Raw genomic sequence first — 17,923 nt, 5'->3', positions numbered from 1 at the left:
AGAGAATCCTAGGTGCCCTCCAGTTCGCTTTAGTAACAGACATAGTTCTGAAGGACAGACTGAATGATATAAATAGAGTATGGCATTCCAAAGCGAACAACAAATGTCGAGACAAGATAGCTCGAATCCCGCCTATTCTGAGGAAGAGACTTCAGCCATGGACGAAAGCCAAAAAACCTGGCAAAATCCGTTCTGTTAAAATTTCCACCTCCAAAATTGGTTGTTCACACAGACGCCTCTTTAACCGGCTGGGGGGGGGGGGTTACTCCCAGTACAAAAAGGCCCAGGGACTATGGTCGATAACATAACACTTCGCCAATTTCACATCAATGTCTTAGAAGCCATGGCAGTGCTCTTGACCCTAAAAAAACTTGCTCCAGCCAAGAAGCAACATATCAGGTTAGTTTTAGACAGCGAAGTTATAGTCCACTGTATAAACAGAGGAGGTTCCAAGTCAGGTCACATAAACTATGTGATGACAGCAATATTCTCCATGGCAGCAGTGAACCATTGGCATCTGTTAGCGGTTCATCTAGCAGGAATACGGAATGTGGTGGCAGACGCACTTTCGAGAACAACTCCGCTAGAGTCGGAGTGGTCGTTGGACCAGAAGTCATTCAAGTGGGTTCTATCTCAGGTTCCGGGTCTCCAAGTAGACCTGTTTGCAACAGAGTCCAACCACAAACTAAAGTGCTATGTAGCCCCCAACATAGATCCTCGGGCCTTCGCCACAGACGCTATGTCATTGGACTGGAACACTTGGGAGAAAATTTACCTATTCCCACCAATAAATCTATTAATGAAGGTCCTAGACAAACTCAGGACTTTCAGAGGCCAAGTGGCTCTAGTAGCCCCCAACTGGCCCAAGAGCAACTGGTTCCCCCTTCTGGTGGAACTGGGTCTCTGCCCTCAACAGATCCCCAATACAATACTAACACAAGTAGTACAAACTCGCAGTGTGTTAGCTTCCTCAAGAATTCAGAGTGCCCTAACTTTATGGACTTAATGAAATTTGCAGCACAAAGAGACGCAGATATTGATCCTCAAAATACCCTATTTTTAGAATCAGATAAAAGGGACTCCACCCTTCGACAGTACGATTCAGCTGTCAAAAAACTGGCAAAGTTTTTAAAGGACTCAAAAGCTGAGGTCACGACTATGAATCTGACAGTCTCCTTCTTTAGAACTCTTTTTGAATCAGGCCTAGCGGCTAGTACTATTACCACAATTAAATCAGCCTTGGAGAAGATTTTCAAAATTGGTTTTAATATTGACCTTACGGATACATACTACTCGTCCATCCCGAGAGCCTGTGCCAGATTGAAACCATCAACTCGTCCTAGCTCAGTTTCCTGGTTTCTCAATGATGTGCTTAAATTGGCTTCTGACACTCCTAACGAGTCTTGTGATTATGTTCCATTATTAAGGAAAACCTTGTTCTTAATGAGCCTAGCATCTGGAGCCAGGATATCTGAACTTTCAGCTTTGTCCAGAGATCCAGGTCATATTGAATTTCTCTCATCAGGAAAAATATTAATTTCTCCAGACAATAGGTTCTTAGCAAAAAATGAAGACCCTCAGAACAGATGGTCCCCCTGGAAGATTGTTCCACTTCCACAGGACCCATCCCTCTGTCCAGTAACTACTTTGAAAGCCTATTTGAATAGAACTTCCAATAAGTCCGCAGGGCCCTTATTTATTCGAGAAAATGGAGGAACCATTACCCTGAAAGGAATCAGACAACAGATTCTGTATTTCATTAAACAGGCTAACCCTGCATCATTCCCACATGTTCACGATATACGAGCTGTAGCTACATCTATTAATTACTTTCGCCATATGAATTTTGATGAACTTACTAAATATACAGGCTGGAAGTCCCCAGCAGTTTTTAAAGGCCACTATTTAAAACCTTTGGAAGCCCTAAAATTTGCAACAGTGGCAGCAGGGAATGTGGTTCCTCCTGAAAATCTTGATCCATAACCATTTACTTGTTCTACCCTTCTTTTTTCCTCCTACCTGCCTTACTTATTGTCCCTACTTTAGCTTTGTTTTGCTTTTCACCTGGGCTGCACCCTTATGGTGCACTTTTATATTTTCATGTCTGTAAATAGTCTTAATATCCCCTGAGTTGATATGTTTGTAATTACCTTCAGGAATGTAAATAATTATTTATTCTTACAGTTTTTTTATTTATATTGCACTTTCACTTTTACTTCCATAGTTTGGAATTATTGTTGCAATTACTTGACTTACCCATCTACCCTTTATATTAAGGAATTAATCAACTCATTGGAATACTTGGTATTCTTATTTACTATTTGTATTAAATCATGTTTTTTTATATTTTGACTTTAATTTACTTTCCTCTCAGGTGTTAGTTCCAAGCTTTGGGACCATTTCTCTTGTACTATTTCACGGAGCGGCACAGGTGGAGCCCAGAAAAGGGATTTTGACGAAGGAAAAACCTATTTCTGGGCGAGAGACCTGTGCCGCCCACTGAACCCACCCTCTACTTCCCTCCCAGAATGAGCCCAAGCTTGGGTGCTATGAGGAGTGACGAAGTTGGCGTGGGTGGAGATAATGGTAGTAGCATTCAATAGCGGTTGTAGAATGGCACCTCGTAACGGGGATATTTGAAGAGGAGATATCTAAATGGCACGAGACCTCTGGTTGTGGTTTTCACGCCCCAGTTTCTTATACCGACACCTATTTAGGTGAGCGAGCTGGGTTCATCCCTGGCATTCCTATGCAACTTTTTTTCTCTGGTAATACATAGCAGTTATATACCTTAGAAATGATGCTAATGGAGCATTTCACTGGGTGGCACAGGTCTCTCGCCCAGAAATAGATTTTTCCTTCGTCAAAATCCCTTTCTTACACCCGTTCTCACCTTCACTATTTCGTTCCTCACCCTATCTACTCGAGATACACCAGCCATACTCTTAGACATTTCATCTCAAACACATTCAATTTCTGTCTCTCCGTTACTTTCATTTACCACAACTCCGATCCATACATCACAGTTGTTACAATCACTTTCTCATACAGAACTCTCTTTACATTCATGCCCAATCCTCTATTTTTTGCTACTCCATTAACTGCACCCAACACTTTCCATCCTTCATTCACTCTCTGACGTACATCTGCTTCCACTCCACCATTTGCTGCAACAACAGACCCCAAGTACTTAAACTGATCCACCTCCTCAAGTAACTCTCCATTCAACATGACATTCAACCTCGCACCACCCTCCCTTCTCGTACATCTCATAACCTTACTCTTACCCACATTAACTTTCAACTTCCTTCTCTGACACACCCTTCCAAAGTCTGTCACTAATCGGCCAAGCTTCTCTTCCGCGTCTGCAACCAGTACAGTATCATCCGCAAACAACATGACAAATTCGGAGATAATTTGTATTTTTCCTAACCATACAAACCTTAGCTATTTACATGGGGTATTACTTTCGGCGTAGCTGAAATGACGAGCCATTAGATTTTTAACGAGGGTTAACTACCCCCGCGCTAGTTAGCGAGGGGGTAGGGGAGAGGTAGCTAGCTACCCCTCCCCCCCCACACACCTCCGAATTTGTCATTTGTTCCGTAACCGAAATACAAACCACGCTATTTACATGGGGTGATTTAACCCTTAGGTAGGGTGGAAAGTCCCAGCCATACTGGCTTTGGCTTTACCCAGGGACTCAGAATCCGAGTGAGCAGCACTCGAGAAAAGGAGTCCCTGCACCTCGCAAGTTCCTTGCTTCGCAAGGAACATGCGGCCTACGTAAGCTTGTGTGTGGAGGAATGAAGTGTGACTCGTCCTAGAAAGTTGACCTGAAGTCCTTTAGATGGAATTTTAGTCTAGGACGTTCCCAATACCACCTCGTCAGGGTATGGGGGACGCGACAGTATTATATTAATACTAGGAACACAAGGAAGCATGGTTTACCTGCAGTGGTTTGAGGTCAGCTATGCAGAGAACCCAGGATGCTGCTTTCCCCAAGAGAGGGGAGGATGAAGAAAAGAGTAAGGGCCAGACATACTTTTTCATTCATGCAGTCTAAAACCGGGTAACAATGCCCTCAACCTTCTGCTACCTGTCCATTAAGGAGCCTGAGGTTAGACCAGCTGTTGTGTAGCCACCACAGGGTCGATAGAAAACGTATCGAGACTCCTGTGGGTCACTTCCTGCAGGGAGTGGACTGTGAAGTTCGTTTGACGCTTCCAGACCCCAGCTTGTAGCACCTGCGTCACAGAGAAGTTTCTCTTGAATGGCAAGGACGTTGCGATGCCTCTAACATAGTGCGCTCTAGGGCGACGTGACGGAGGAGGGTCCGGATTCAGGGCATGATGGATGACCCTTCGAATCCCAGCTGAGATGGTGACCCTCCAGTTCGTCCTTCCTGTGCTCACAACCAGGGCTTACACGCGAGGACGAACTGCAGCTGTTCTTTAAGATAATGCCTCAGACTCCTTACTGGGCATAGTAGGAGATGGTCTGGGTTATCTGTTACAGAACGGAGACTCGAATCCCTGAAGGAGTTGAACTGCGGGTCCTGAACTCCAGGGTTTTGAGTCTTAGCTGCAAACTCAGGGACGAACCTGAACGTTACCTCTCCCCATCCCTTTGAATGGGCGACGTCGTATGAGAGACCATGAAGTTCACTGACACGCTTGGCTGAAGCCAAAGCGAGCAGGAACACCGTCTTCCAAGTCAGGTGTTGATCAGAAGCCTGGCGTAATGGTTCGAACGGAGGTCTCTTAAGAGCCCTGAGAACAGGAACCACGTTCTATGGAGGAGGTCTCACTCCCGACTGAGGGCAGGTAAGTTTGTAGCTTCGTATGAGCAAAGAAAGTTCCAGCGAGGAAAAAAATGTGTATTCTTTTCAGCCTGAAGGACAGGCTTAAGGCTGAGCGTTAGCCTTCACCGCCGAGGCCAAAAGGCGCATTTCTTCCCGCAAATATCCAAGAAACTCCGCTATTGCTGGAATAGTGGCATCGAGATGAGAGATACACCTTCCACGACACCAACCACAGAAGACTCTCCACTTCGCCTGGTAGACCCCTGCAGATGACTTTCGCAGGTGTCCAGACATCCTTTCCGCAACTTGTTGCGAAAAGCCTCTCTCTGTGAGGAGATGCTGGATAGTCTCCAGGCAAGAAGCCGAAGTGATGCTATGGCTTTGTGGAAGATGTAGCAGTGTGATTGTTTGAGTAGCTCGTGTCGTGGAGGAAGATCTCTCGGGAGTTCCGTCAGGAGCTGCAGAAGGTCCAGGAACCACTCTGCATGATGCCATAGCGGAGCTACTAAGGTCATTGACAAGTTGACCGATAGTCTGGTCTTGTTGAGTACCCTTCTCATCAGACCGAACGGTGAGAAGACGCAAACGTTGATGTTGTCCCATCGTTATTGGAAGGTATCTTGCCAGAGTGCCTTGGGGTCTGGGACTGGGGAACAGTGCAGCCGAAGCTTGAAGTTCAAGTCCATCGCGCACAGGTCCACCGTCGGGGAACCCCACAAAGTCAGGACTTTGTTGGCTACTAGGTGATCCCAAGATCACTCGGTACTCGCTATCTGCAATGCTCTGCGGTACTCGCTATCTGCAATGCTCTGCTCAGACTGTCAGCGAGCACATTCCTCTTGTCCGGAATGAAGCGAGCCGATAGTGGAACCGAGTGGACTTTGGTCCATCTCAGTATCTCTACTGCAAGATGGGATAGCTGTTGTGAAAAGGTACCTCCCTGCTTATTGATATAAGCCACTACCGTGGTGTTGTCGCTCACGACCACCACGGAGTGAGTCGCCAGGATCTGTTGGAATTGTTGAAGTGCCAGATATACGGCCTTCATTCTAGCAGATTTATGTGGAGGCACTTTCCTGATTCTGACCAGAGGCCTGAGATCCTGTGGTTCAGAACGTGGGCCACCCACCCTTCTTTTGAAGCGGCCGAAGACAGCATCAAATCCGGGGGGAGGACGAGAAGATCCACTCCCCTTTGAAGGTTAGCTCCGTCCCCCACCACTGAAGGTCCGTCCGTTCCGCCGGACCCATAGGGACCAGAATGTCCGGGGAATCGAGGCCTTGATTCCACCAGGACTTGAGCCGCCATTAAAGGGATCTCCTCCTGGGCGGCAGTTAGGAACCAGACGAGTCAAGGGGGAAAAGGTGCCGTAGGGAAGGAACCACGATTGGGTTGGAAGCTCTTCTCGTCCGAGGAAAGGATCTGTGACCCTCCTCAGCCTTGCTATCCTGTCGTCTGATGGAAAGGCTTTGTGGAAGTTGGTGTCCAATATCATGCCTAGATATACCAGTAGTAGAAATGGAGGCAGAGAAGACTTCTCGGGATTTACCATGATCCCTAGATCTTGGCAACGTCCCAGAACCTTGTCTTGGTGTCGAAGAAGGGTCGACTCCAAGTCTGCCAAGATTGGCCATTCGTCCAGATAGCGGAGGAGACAGGATGCCGATCCTGTGTGTCCACAAAGATATCAGGGTGGACACTCTGGTGAATACCTGAGGTGCTGTGGAGAGACCACACACAGCCCCTTGAACTGGTGGATCTTGTTGTCTAGGCTGAACCTAAAGTACTTCCTGGAAGACGGATGGATTGGGATCTGGAAGTATGCGTCCTTCCGATCCAGTGTACACATGAAGTCTTGAGGTCTCACTGCAAGTCTGACCGTGTCTGCTGTCTTCATGCTGAACAGAGTTTGTTTGACAAACTTGTTCAGGGATGCGAGGCCGATGACGGGTCTCTAGCCTCCAGACACCTACTTTACGAGAAAGGGTTGACTGAGGGAGCCTGGGAAGCCGTCGACGACCTCCTGGAGAGCATTCTTCTTGAGCATGGTCTTGAATTCTGCCCGAAGGGCTAGCCCATTTACCCATTCCATGGCATAGGAGCTCAACGCCACTGGATTCGCTGTCAGGGGCGGAAGAGACGTTAAGAACGGGACGCGATATTCCTGACTGATCGCAGAGATCGTCCAGGAATCGGACTCGAGTTGCTGCCACCTGAATGCGCAACTTGCCGGTATCCCCCCACTGGTGGACATGCAGGGGGGATTGCCAATCCTAGTGCTCGCGGCCTTGGCCCCTCCCTCTAGGATTCTTGCCTTCCCTGGAGGACTACACGCCCACCTTGTCTCTGACAGGAAAGGGCTACTGGTTGGACACTTTCGTCTTTGCTGCCGCTACCGGTTTCGTTGTCTTGGATTGGCGAGGTTGTTGAGGTGCTGGAGGATTGTAGGGCTTACATGTAAGAGCCCTTTGGAGAAGAGAATTGTGGTACGATTTCTTCCACCTCTCAGCTGCCTGTTCCGTACCCTTGGCCTCAAACAGACTTTCCCAAGATGGAAGAGTGTCTGAGCCTACAGGTATCCACGACTGGAACCTTCGAGTGGAACCTCTCGGCCACCGCATCACGTTGTTTCAAGATCGAGTTTGCCCACAAGTTCGAAACTTGGTAGGCCAGAAACTCGATGGTACGTTTGCCCGAGAGGAGGAAGGTCTCCAGGGCTTTCCTGATGCTCTCCTTGGACAGATCCTCGGGTTGCAGCAGGATGCCCAGAGACCCTAGCCAGACATCCAGCCACGAAGAGGCCTATATGGCAAAACCGCGACCTTTTCCCGACTCAGGAACTCTGATGTCGAGAATGTCACCTGCCGGCTAGAGAGTCTCTCAAGAGAGACTCCCCTGGAAGGCTCTTCCATGGAGTGGTGCTCTGAGTCATGCTGCTCTCTTCCTGGTGAACTGGCAGCAAAGTCACTGTACCCAAGGTTCTACTTGGGGGAACTCTTAAAGAGTTCTTCAATTCCCTCCTAGGAGGGATACGTAACTCCAACAAAGAAGACTGAGGGCTCTTCTCTCCCTAACACGGGACGATTCTTCTGCTCGAGGTGGGGTTTCTCCCATTGGTTCGGTGGGAGAAGATCTCACCTTGGTAGAGGGTGCGCGCTGGTGCTCGCGCGATGGGAAAACCCCAGGGGTCGCGCGCGAGAGACGCTGGCGCTCACGCGATGGGAAAAACCAGGGGTCGTGCGCGAGAAACTGTTGAAAACATTCTCGCGCGGGCGGGACATCACTGGGTGAGCAGGAATCAGATTGAAGAGCCCGTGACAAATGTTGGCGCGTGGGCGCAGCTGTCAGCACGCACGCGTACGAGGTTGTTAACGCTTGAAGATCGTCGTTGCTTGTGCGTGAAAGAAGATCGACAGCGCTAAAGATCGACGGCGCTGAAAGATCGTCGGCGTTTCCACGCGAAAGAAGATCGTCAGCGCTTGCGCGCGTAAGAAGATCGTCGGCGCTTGTGCACGTAAGATCGTCGGCGCTTGTGCACGTAAGATCGTCGGCGCTTGTGCGCGTAAGAAGATCGTCGGCGCTGAGCGCGTAAGAAAATCGTTGGTGCGGGGAACCATAGGAGCCTGAGCGCGGACGATCGTCGGAGCTTACGTGCGTAGGAAGATCGTCAGCGCTAGCGTGCCAAAGAAGATCATCGGAGCTTGACAATCGTCAGCCCTTGCGCGCGTAAGAAGATCGACGGCGCTCGAAGATCGCGGGCGCTTGCGCGCGTAAGAAGATCGTCAGCGCTCGCTCGTGAGAGAAGATCGTCGCCGCTTGCGCGCTTAAGAAGATCGTCGGCACTCGAAGATCGTCGGCGCTTGCGCGCAATAAGAAGATTGTCAGCACTAGCACGCAAAAGAAGATCGTCGGCGCTAGCGCGTGAACGAAGATCGTAGGCGCTTGCGCATGTAAGAAGATCGTCAGCGCTCGCTCGTGAAGAAGATCGTCGGCGCTTTGAAGATCGTCAGCGCTTGCGCGCGTCAGAAAATCGTCAGCACTTGTGCGCGAAGAAGATCGTCAGCAGCTTGTGCGCGAAGAAGATCGTTAGCGCTAGCGCGCGAAGAAGATCGTCAGCACTAGCGCGTAAGAAGATCGTCGGCGCTAGCGCGCAAAAGAAGATCGTTGGCGTAGGAATATCATCGGCGTAGCACGAGCGCGCTAAGATGAAGGACAATCCGGAACTGGGACAATTAGGACTGGAACAGGATTCCCTGGATGGAAATCTCAGGAACAGCAGGAACAGTAGGCGAGCGCTTGCGTGCAATTGCGCGCGAACGCACAGGAAAACGTTGGAGCGTAGGGTGATGCCAGGCACTTAAGGGGCTTACTCACAGTGTGAGAAAGCCCCTTTGCCCCAACGGGGTGCGTAGGCGCCCAGAGCGACAGCAGCCAGGAACGGAGACGGCAGGTCAGCGGGATTAGGAGATGGTGAACTGCGGAGAGGTCCCGAACCGCTGGCTGGTCTGAACAGTCCTCCAAAGAGGAGTCTCTATGAGTGGTCTCTCTCACGAATGAGAGAGGTGAACACTTCGTAGAAGAGACTAGAAGACACTGATGATGGCACCCCATAGGGAAGTTGGATCAGCTAGCTGACCTATAAGGAGAAATCCTCCGAAGAGGAATCCTTATGAGTGGCCTCCCTCGCGAACGAGAGAGGTCACAAGATCTTGCAGCTGCTCAGCCCCTTGAGCATAGCTGCAGGTGCGACCGATCAGCCCCAAGAGCATAGTCGCACGAAATTCTACGGTCGTGTCTTGCAACCGCTCAGCCCCTTGAGCATGGTTACAAAGCACCAAGAGCATAACTGCCCGAGGACCAGGAAAAAAACCATCCAGGAATTATCAAGGTAAGAGAAGTTCCCCCCCTGCAGGGGAAAAACTCATACCTGGGAAGGAAACCTTCCTCGGAAGGGAAGTTACCCACCCCTGGAGGCGAACCTCCTGAGCGTTCTAAGATGAACTAAAGAGCTGACAGTTGTCACGGGAGAACTTCTAAGAGAAGGGAACACGCCCATGACGACGTCCGAGAGGCGGCAGCAACAGCAGACTCCCAAGGTACAAACAGGGCATCTCTGCTTCGTTGGCACATTAGGCAAACGAAGAAACCAGATCGTACTGGAAAAAAATGAAATAAATAATTAGTTAACAAAAATTCCCCCAGGAGGAACTCCACAGAGAAACCCCGAGGGAATAGAACATAAGAGTTACAAATCAGGTATGCGCCCTCTTCCCCCACTGACATTCACAGGAGGAAGGGGAGGTCAGAGAACTGTAACGAAAACAGAATTATAAATATGTAATTCATTTAAGAATGTTCACAAAGTAAGAACTACTGAACCCCAAAGGGAAGTGTTCTTTACAGAAGCTGAAAAGTTAACAAATACAATTAGATTTCATTGAAAATAATTGAGACAAATAAACGGAAAAGCAACTCAACCCGCAACGGGAAAGAAGCTACCGTAATAGTATGTAGTAGTAGTAAATGGGTGAACGACCTCGAGTAGAGAGAGAGAGACCGTAGTCAATCTAAACTCCCATGTTCCCTTCGCTGAGATTCTAAGTTCCCCGCAGGGAAGGAGGAACAGCGGAGAAAACATATATATGGAGAAAGTCCAGCGATGACGATTCCCAACGGCGGCCGAATATCGGAAGCCGAAGGAACGACCGAAGGACCAAGAGACCATTCCCCACAAAGTGCAACCGCGGTGGCCTGAGACTACGCGGTGACGTAGTCGTACACTACACACACAGCACAACACTGAAAAGGAAACTTACTAATTTCTATACTCAAATAAATACATAAACATAAAGAATGTTTACATATATATTAAGTATAAGAACAGTAAGTAATTAAGTAAAGACAAAACATTAATGGCTGCCAAGCGAGGGCGGGAGCAGACACGTCCGCCCACCACCCGAGCCAATAGCGAAGTGAATCAGTTCACCGGTGTGTGGGGGGAGGGGTAGCTAGCTACCCCTCCCCTACCCCCTCGCTAACTAGCGCGGGGGTAGTTAACCCTCGTTAAAAATCTAATGGCTCGCCATTTCAGCTACGCCGAAAGTAATACCCCATGTAAATAGCGTGGTTTGTATTTCAGTTACGGAACAAAGCTGATTTACCTGCCATTCATGGTCATTCTCGTCTACTAGTTTTAATCCTCATCCAAGCACTTGAGTATTCATAACTCTCACCACTCCATCAACATACATGTCAAACAACCACGGCGACATCACACATCCCTATCTCAGCCCCACTCTCACCGGAAACCAATTGCTCACTTCATTCCTATCCTAACACATGCTTTACTACCTTTGTAGAAACTTTTCACTGCTTGCAACAACCTTCCACCAACTCCATATAACCTCATCACATTCCACTTTCTTTCCCTATCAACTCTATCATACGCTTTCTCCAGATGCATAAACGCAACATACATCTCCTTACCTTTCGCTAAATATTTCTCGCATATCTGCCTAATTTTAAAAATCCAATTCATACAACTCCTACCTCTTCTAAAACCACCCTGTACTTCTAAGATTGCATTCTCTGTTTTATCCTTAATCCTATTAATCAGTACTCTACCATACACTTTTCCCACCACATTCAACAAACTAATACCCCTTGAATTACAATACTCATGCACATATCCCTTACCCTTATATAGTGGTACAATACACGCACAAACCCAATCTACTGGTACCATTGAGAACACAAAACACACATTAAACAATTTCACCAACCATTCAAGTACAGTCACACCCCCTTCCTTCAACATCTCAGCTCTCACACCATCCATACCAGATGCTTTTCCTACTCTCATTTCATCAAGTGCTCTCCTCACTTCCTCTCTTGTAATCTCTCTCTCATTCTTATTTCCCATCACCGGCACCTCAATACCTGCAACAGCAATTATATCTGGCTCCCTATTATCCTCAACATTCAGTAAACTTTCAAAATATTCCGCCCACCTTTTCCTTGCCTCCTCTCCTTTTAACAACCTTCCATTTCCCTCTTTCACTGTCTCTTCAATTCTTGAACCAGCCTTCCTTACTCTCTTCACTTCTTTCCAAAACTTTCTCTTATTCTCTTCATAAGAATGGCCCAATCCCTGACCCCACCTCAGGTCAGTTGCCCTCTTTGCCTCACTTACCTTGCGCTTTACTTACACATTTTTCTCTCTGTATCTTCCATACTTCTCTACACTATTACTCTGCAGCCATTCTTCAAAAGCCCTCTTTCTCTTCCACTTTTACTTTCACTCCATCATTCCACCATTCACTGCCCTTCCTCATGGTGCCTCCAACAAACTATAGTATTACACTATAGTATTACCGTGTAGGCACCTATTCAAGAGTGTAAAAAAATTATGCTGTATTTCTAAAATCTATTCCATGGAAAATTGCTAATGCTATGCAAAGCAAAACATCAGTACTGTACTGTATCATACATATCCTATTTTTAAAACAAAACAAGAAAAATCTTTATAAGAAAACATCAATACAACTTCTCCCCAGTCCATTCCAGACTTAGTTTGATAACAACATTGAAACTCTCATCATTATTGGAAGACATCCAATGGTAACTAATTGTTACAAATGGAGATTAGAATAGTATCACAACAATGTATAATTAGACAACTAACTCCAGTTTCATGGCTACTGGTCCAAAGATGATAGTACTGAATGAGTGACGGAAAGTGAAGCAGAATACCTGAAGACTGACAACCAAGGATCAAATTATAAGAGGGAGCAGTGAAATGTAAAGGACTAAGAAAGGCAGCTGAGACCAAATATACACAGCAAAGAATAATTAACAGTTTTCTTAATGTCACACACAATACACTTGCCTAGAGAGCAAGTTGTGAGGATTTTGGATGTTTCAAAGATTTTTTAGTCTATCTGTGGAGACTACATTTGCTCTTGGGTAGAGGAAATTTAGTTTAAACATTCATTTGTTTACCATGTTACAGTTCACTACATCCACCGGAAGTTGAGAGAGAGAGAGAGAGAGAGAGAGAGAGAGAGAGAGAGAGAGAGAGAGAGAGAGAGAGAGAGAGAGAGAGAGAGAGAGCGCTAGCTGTTCGCATACAATATGAATTGCCAGTCAACATTTTAAATACAGAACACAATTTTACCTTTAATAACAAAGTATACCTCTATCACTACTTTTCATGCTTTGTCCCGTAGGGGAGAGCAATCTAACACTCTTCTAGTTGGAAAGGGAAAGGGGAAATAGACTTCCAGTCCCACAGGGATTCAGGAAGTGTGGAAAAAATGAGAATTTCAAAGCTTTGTAGCAGAGCTAGAGAAGTCATGAACTGTAAAGAGTAATTCATACATAAATGATCACCAAAGATTAAATGGGAGATGAGATGACAATATGATTGCCTGAGAGGAAGGACTACTTCATTTCACTCAGCACAAACCAGAAATCACCAAAGTTTTTGTAATCGCAGAAGTACCCAGCAATGAATGAAAATAAAAATGAACCACCACATCACAGCCTAAATGTAAATCAAAAGAGGGCATATGAGATACAAGAGATATAAACTAAAGATAAGTTTACATATTTACCTACCTCAGCACTGGCTCTTGAATTAAATCAAATCTAGCCTTTAAATTTTCTAATGTCTTATGGAGATGAATAAGTATTGATACCTTTTCTTCATCAACCTCATCTTCGCCTCCTAACCTTTCAGTGGCTTCGATTTCTTTCTGAACAACGTTAGCAATTTTGACCAACTGACGAAGTTCAGAGGCCACGGATGATGGTATACGTCCTGTCTCGATGTCTCGATATCTGGAAAAACAAATTTTTTTACATCAAATGATCAATTATTTACTCGATCATACATAACCATCAAAGGCATGGATATATGACAAGAAGAATTCAAGCTTCTTCACTATTCACTATCATCAGCAAGAAGTCCACATTCTTCAGTAACAAGCTGAAATATCATTAATATATCTATCTAGTTTCCAAATAATGAAAAGGTTCAAGAAGTCCTGATCACAGATTCATGGGTTACTGGTGATTACAATCAAAAGGCTAAAGCCATATGTTAATAAGTAACAACCCAAAAAAGTACTCCCTCAGCCTTATTCAAATGCTAATGTCTGTGATATGAATATTTCAGGGAGGATATTCATAAGTGTTCAGGTAGAAACATCACCTCTTCCAGTGCATGATTTAAAATTTATAGATTATAATGTTTTGCACAAAATTTCTATAGTACTGATAAAACCAGATTCTTTGACATCACCTTAATCACCTATAGATTGAATACAGTCCAGGTAAAATCATCAAAAGACCACAATGGATGGGTCAGAAAAAATTATATCCTTATTTAATCTCGGCTAAATCCTGTGGATTAAGCAGTAACTAACCCACTATGAGGGTGTTAGGCATAGCATCTTTATAGGGTGACCCAAGTGCAATCTTAGCCATTGACATCTCGACTCTCACTTGTTGGGTCCAAGCACTACACCCTGGTACATTATCTCGACTGATGGGCTAAGCTAAGTGAGTGGTCTAACTGCTTTGCGGATTAGTCTCTTGAGATAAAGGCTTTGGATGCTTCCAAGTGAATGAAGCATGCACTTTACACAAGGGCCAGGATATTTACTTTGTTACTCTTTTAACATCGGATAGCTCGGTCAAGTATGCGGGATTAGATTTTTGCCCAAAAGCGTTCCTCTCACCTTTTTACTTTTGCTGGGAGAGTACTTTATACATTTAGGGAACACTGAATGTTGTCCTTGGTTATTAAGGGTTACTTCAAGTCAAGTTCATTATCTAAAAGTAGAAGCCATTAACTAGAAATTACTGACAACATTGCTTTACATTAGAGTGAATAGAGGTGTGCTGAATGCACAGATCAAATAGTGAGACTAGCTTGGGAGGGACTAAACTAAAGGCAACTTTATATGGACGAATATTGCAAGGCTGACAGAGATTGTAAGATTCAGGAGGAAGATGGTGTCAACATTGTTAACTTTCATTTCATTCGGGATGAAATGCAGGGATTTTAAGGCAAGAAGTGATAGCAGTGGTAACATATAACATAAAGACTGAGAATTATCATTTCAATTGAAGACTAGCTTGAAAAATTCTTTTGGAATCCCAGAAAAAGCTTAAAACAGATTATGAAATTATTCAAATAGATGCCAGCAAGAGTTGAAAATTTCTTTGGAAAAGGAAAACACGCTTCCCTGGAAGTCTCCCATTTTATCTCCACCTTAGTTGAGCCACTAGCTTTCCTTCCATCAGCTTTCTACAACAAAACCTTTAGCTTCCAGCTTTTCAACTGTGAGAAAACTTGAAAAGTGTGCATACTATCTTTACAAAGCTAAACAAATTATTAGGATAAGCTAACAACTGAGCACAAATTGGATACTTACAGTGCGAGTCTTCTTGTAACGAGGTGTTCATCATAGCAACAGCTTTCTTCCTCCAGGTCCCAAGCTTGCCATATGTGATTATAAAAGAACCTGGAATGTTATCAAGGTTCTTTTAACTAAAGCTTAATACCATATGATTCTTATAGAAGTGTAAAGTATGTAAAATAGACTGATAAAATAAAATTTCAAGTGATTATTTTTGATGAAAAATCTCAAGTGTATAATGATTGAAATACATTACAGGGTCCAAAGATAACTATGATTTTAACAAATAATTTTATTCTCCATATGCTTATGACAATTATAAAAAACTCTAGCAATACAGTTAAAAAAGATGTCAGCTAAACAGGGTAGTCTCGAACTTTCTTATGAGCATATCTTCAAATGATATGAAAAATGAAACCTGACAGCTTCAAATTTGAACTATATAACAATGTGGTAAATTTTACCCAAAACTAGGACAACATTGAATAAAATATTTTAGAAAAATGTTTGTATAACCAATCCTCACTGACTGATAGTGGCTGTTATACAGTTAGACCTCTTTTTTGAAAGGGTTAGGTAATAGAGACAGGTGCAAAAAGAAAAAATTTGCAAATGCCTGTTTCCCTAGGGTGGGATAACAGCTAACCTAACAAGTAACTGCCCCTTGCTTACAAGTGGTTGATTAACACACTAAGTACTACCTGATATTGTTTTTATTTGGTTTTTACCAGTTTATAATCAAATGTACAGTGTAGAGTACATGTGCATACATGTAGACTACATACTGGACCCAGTAAGGCTACAGTACAATATTTGTACTAGAGTAAACTATAATTTTACCAAGTAGTCCTCATACCCTTACTGTACAGTACACTATAACGGAACACTGTTGTTCCTTTCTAGAAATACTGTAATATAACACTCGCAGACACTATAGTGTACAGTATATTAATGTAATATATGTACAGTAATATCAATACATTACAGCATAACTGTACTGTAAGCGTTTGACAACCCACCACACACGTAGCCAACATACATTTAAAGTAAATAGATACTATACATACTGTAGTTTATAAGAAAACTTGTACAGGTGTAACACCCTTTACTGTTCTGTACTGTAAAATATTAAAACAATTCAAGATTAACTAGAGTGTCTACATTTTATACAACAACCACTAACCACTTTTTTATAAAGTTCTACGCAGTTTTCTTGACGCATGGAGCAACTCCTTATGCGTCGTCTCTTGCACGATACATCTACAGTACAGTAACCCAGTAATAATATTTATTCCATCTTCTACTTCAATGGATTAGAAAATTAAAAGATAATAATAAAACTATCATTAGTAACATAATAATCATTGCGTAAACGCAGTCACAATACCAACCTAACAATCAACGTTTTGATTACATGCAAATACGAATAAAAAGGAGTATCGTTTATACAATTTCTAAATTTATTAAAAAAAATCTTCATAATGAATATTAAATTAATACCAATATATTATAGGGTATCATAGTTTTCATACTGTTTGTTTATAGCAATTATTATTGGTTGTGTGCACACACACATACACACACATAATCACTCAAGCATACCTATCGATCGTATAAATGTAAACAACAGAAAAGATTATAATTTGCTGTTTTTATTTACAAATACGATACTAAAATGTGAATATTACATGAATTATTATTGAATAAAGTTAAGTGAAACACCAGTTTAATCAAACTCCACTTTATTTCAAATACTGTATAGCTGTAAATTTTTAACACAGTAAATGGATACACAGTGTACAGCGAGAGCTGAGACGAGCTGGGTGGAGGGAGAGGGAAGTGGCGCGACGCAAGCCCAGTGCAAAGGAGCAAGGGCTATTTGATAACACACAGCGAGATTTTTTATTGCAAAAAGGATATTATTTGTTTAATAGGCATTGCTTTACTCTGTGTCGTATGTAAGTGAAATCGCAAAGGATGAACTCACGTAAAACAAGGGCTGACTGTAATTAAAAAAGACAGGGGGCTGCCCTAAACAGAAAAGCAGCCAATAATCCCCTCTAGACAACATGGCATTAAACAAAAACAAGTCAAAACTTTTGTAGCCTAACAATATCAAAGTACATAATCATTTCCAACAATTTCTTCATACAAGAAAATTGTCTTGGAATATATCAAAATGATATGGGTCATATAATGCCGAATTTGATTGTAAGTTTCAAAGTAACTACAATACAGTGATGCCTCAGGATACGAAATAAATCCGTTCAGGATGCGGTTTCGTATCCTGATATTTTCGTATCCTGAGTCGCGTTTTACATGTAAATAGCCTAATCCGTTCCAAGCCTTATAAAAAGTCACCTTTTCTTTCATAAACATGCTAAACTGTAGTAATAAACATGCAATGCAGCCATTTCTATCATTCAATAATTAACACAACCGTTAAAAACAGCCTAATCCATTCCAGAAACCACTATGAGATTATTCAATAATGTAGTTATAGCCAAGTTATCCCCCCCAAGCCCAAAGAAAACGGTCCGTTTTCTTTACTACTGTATAAAAGTTACGGTACTGTATGTACGTAAAGCATTTAGATCAGTGAAGGTGTATTGTTACCTGTACGTACACCTAAATTAATGATTGATACCTGTACACTCTGAAAAAAAGGTTACAGTTAATTAGTGTAACAAAA

The 17,923-nt window shown here is 43.9% G+C and overlaps 2 protein-coding genes across 2 annotated transcripts in view; one reads left to right on the top strand and one right to left on the bottom strand.

Moving 5' to 3' along the window:
* The window catches only part of nesd (nessun dorma), a 116,312-nt gene that overhangs the window by 71,374 nt on the left and 27,015 nt on the right, over positions 1-17,923 (bottom strand). The window contains exons 6-7 of the mRNA XM_068381673.1: positions 15,247-15,336; positions 13,424-13,645 (exon numbers count right to left, since the gene is read on the bottom strand). Coding sequence (XP_068237774.1) covers positions 13,424-13,645; positions 15,247-15,336 — 312 coding nt within the window. The remainder of the gene's footprint in view (positions 1-13,423; positions 13,646-15,246; positions 15,337-17,923) is intronic.
* LOC137648568 (uncharacterized) lies at positions 293-1,983 on the top strand. Its single transcript, XM_068381479.1, has 2 exons — positions 293-399; positions 501-1,983. The coding sequence occupies exons 1-2, from the start codon at positions 293-295 to the stop codon at positions 1,981-1,983; spliced, it is 1,590 nt and encodes a 529-aa protein (XP_068237580.1).

The sequence above is a fragment of the Palaemon carinicauda genome, chromosome 10 (genome assembly GCF_036898095.1).
Source record: "Palaemon carinicauda isolate YSFRI2023 chromosome 10, ASM3689809v2, whole genome shotgun sequence".
NCBI lineage: Eukaryota > Metazoa > Arthropoda > Malacostraca > Decapoda > Palaemonidae > Palaemon > Palaemon carinicauda.
This window is presented reverse-complemented; position numbering and strand designations above follow the sequence as displayed.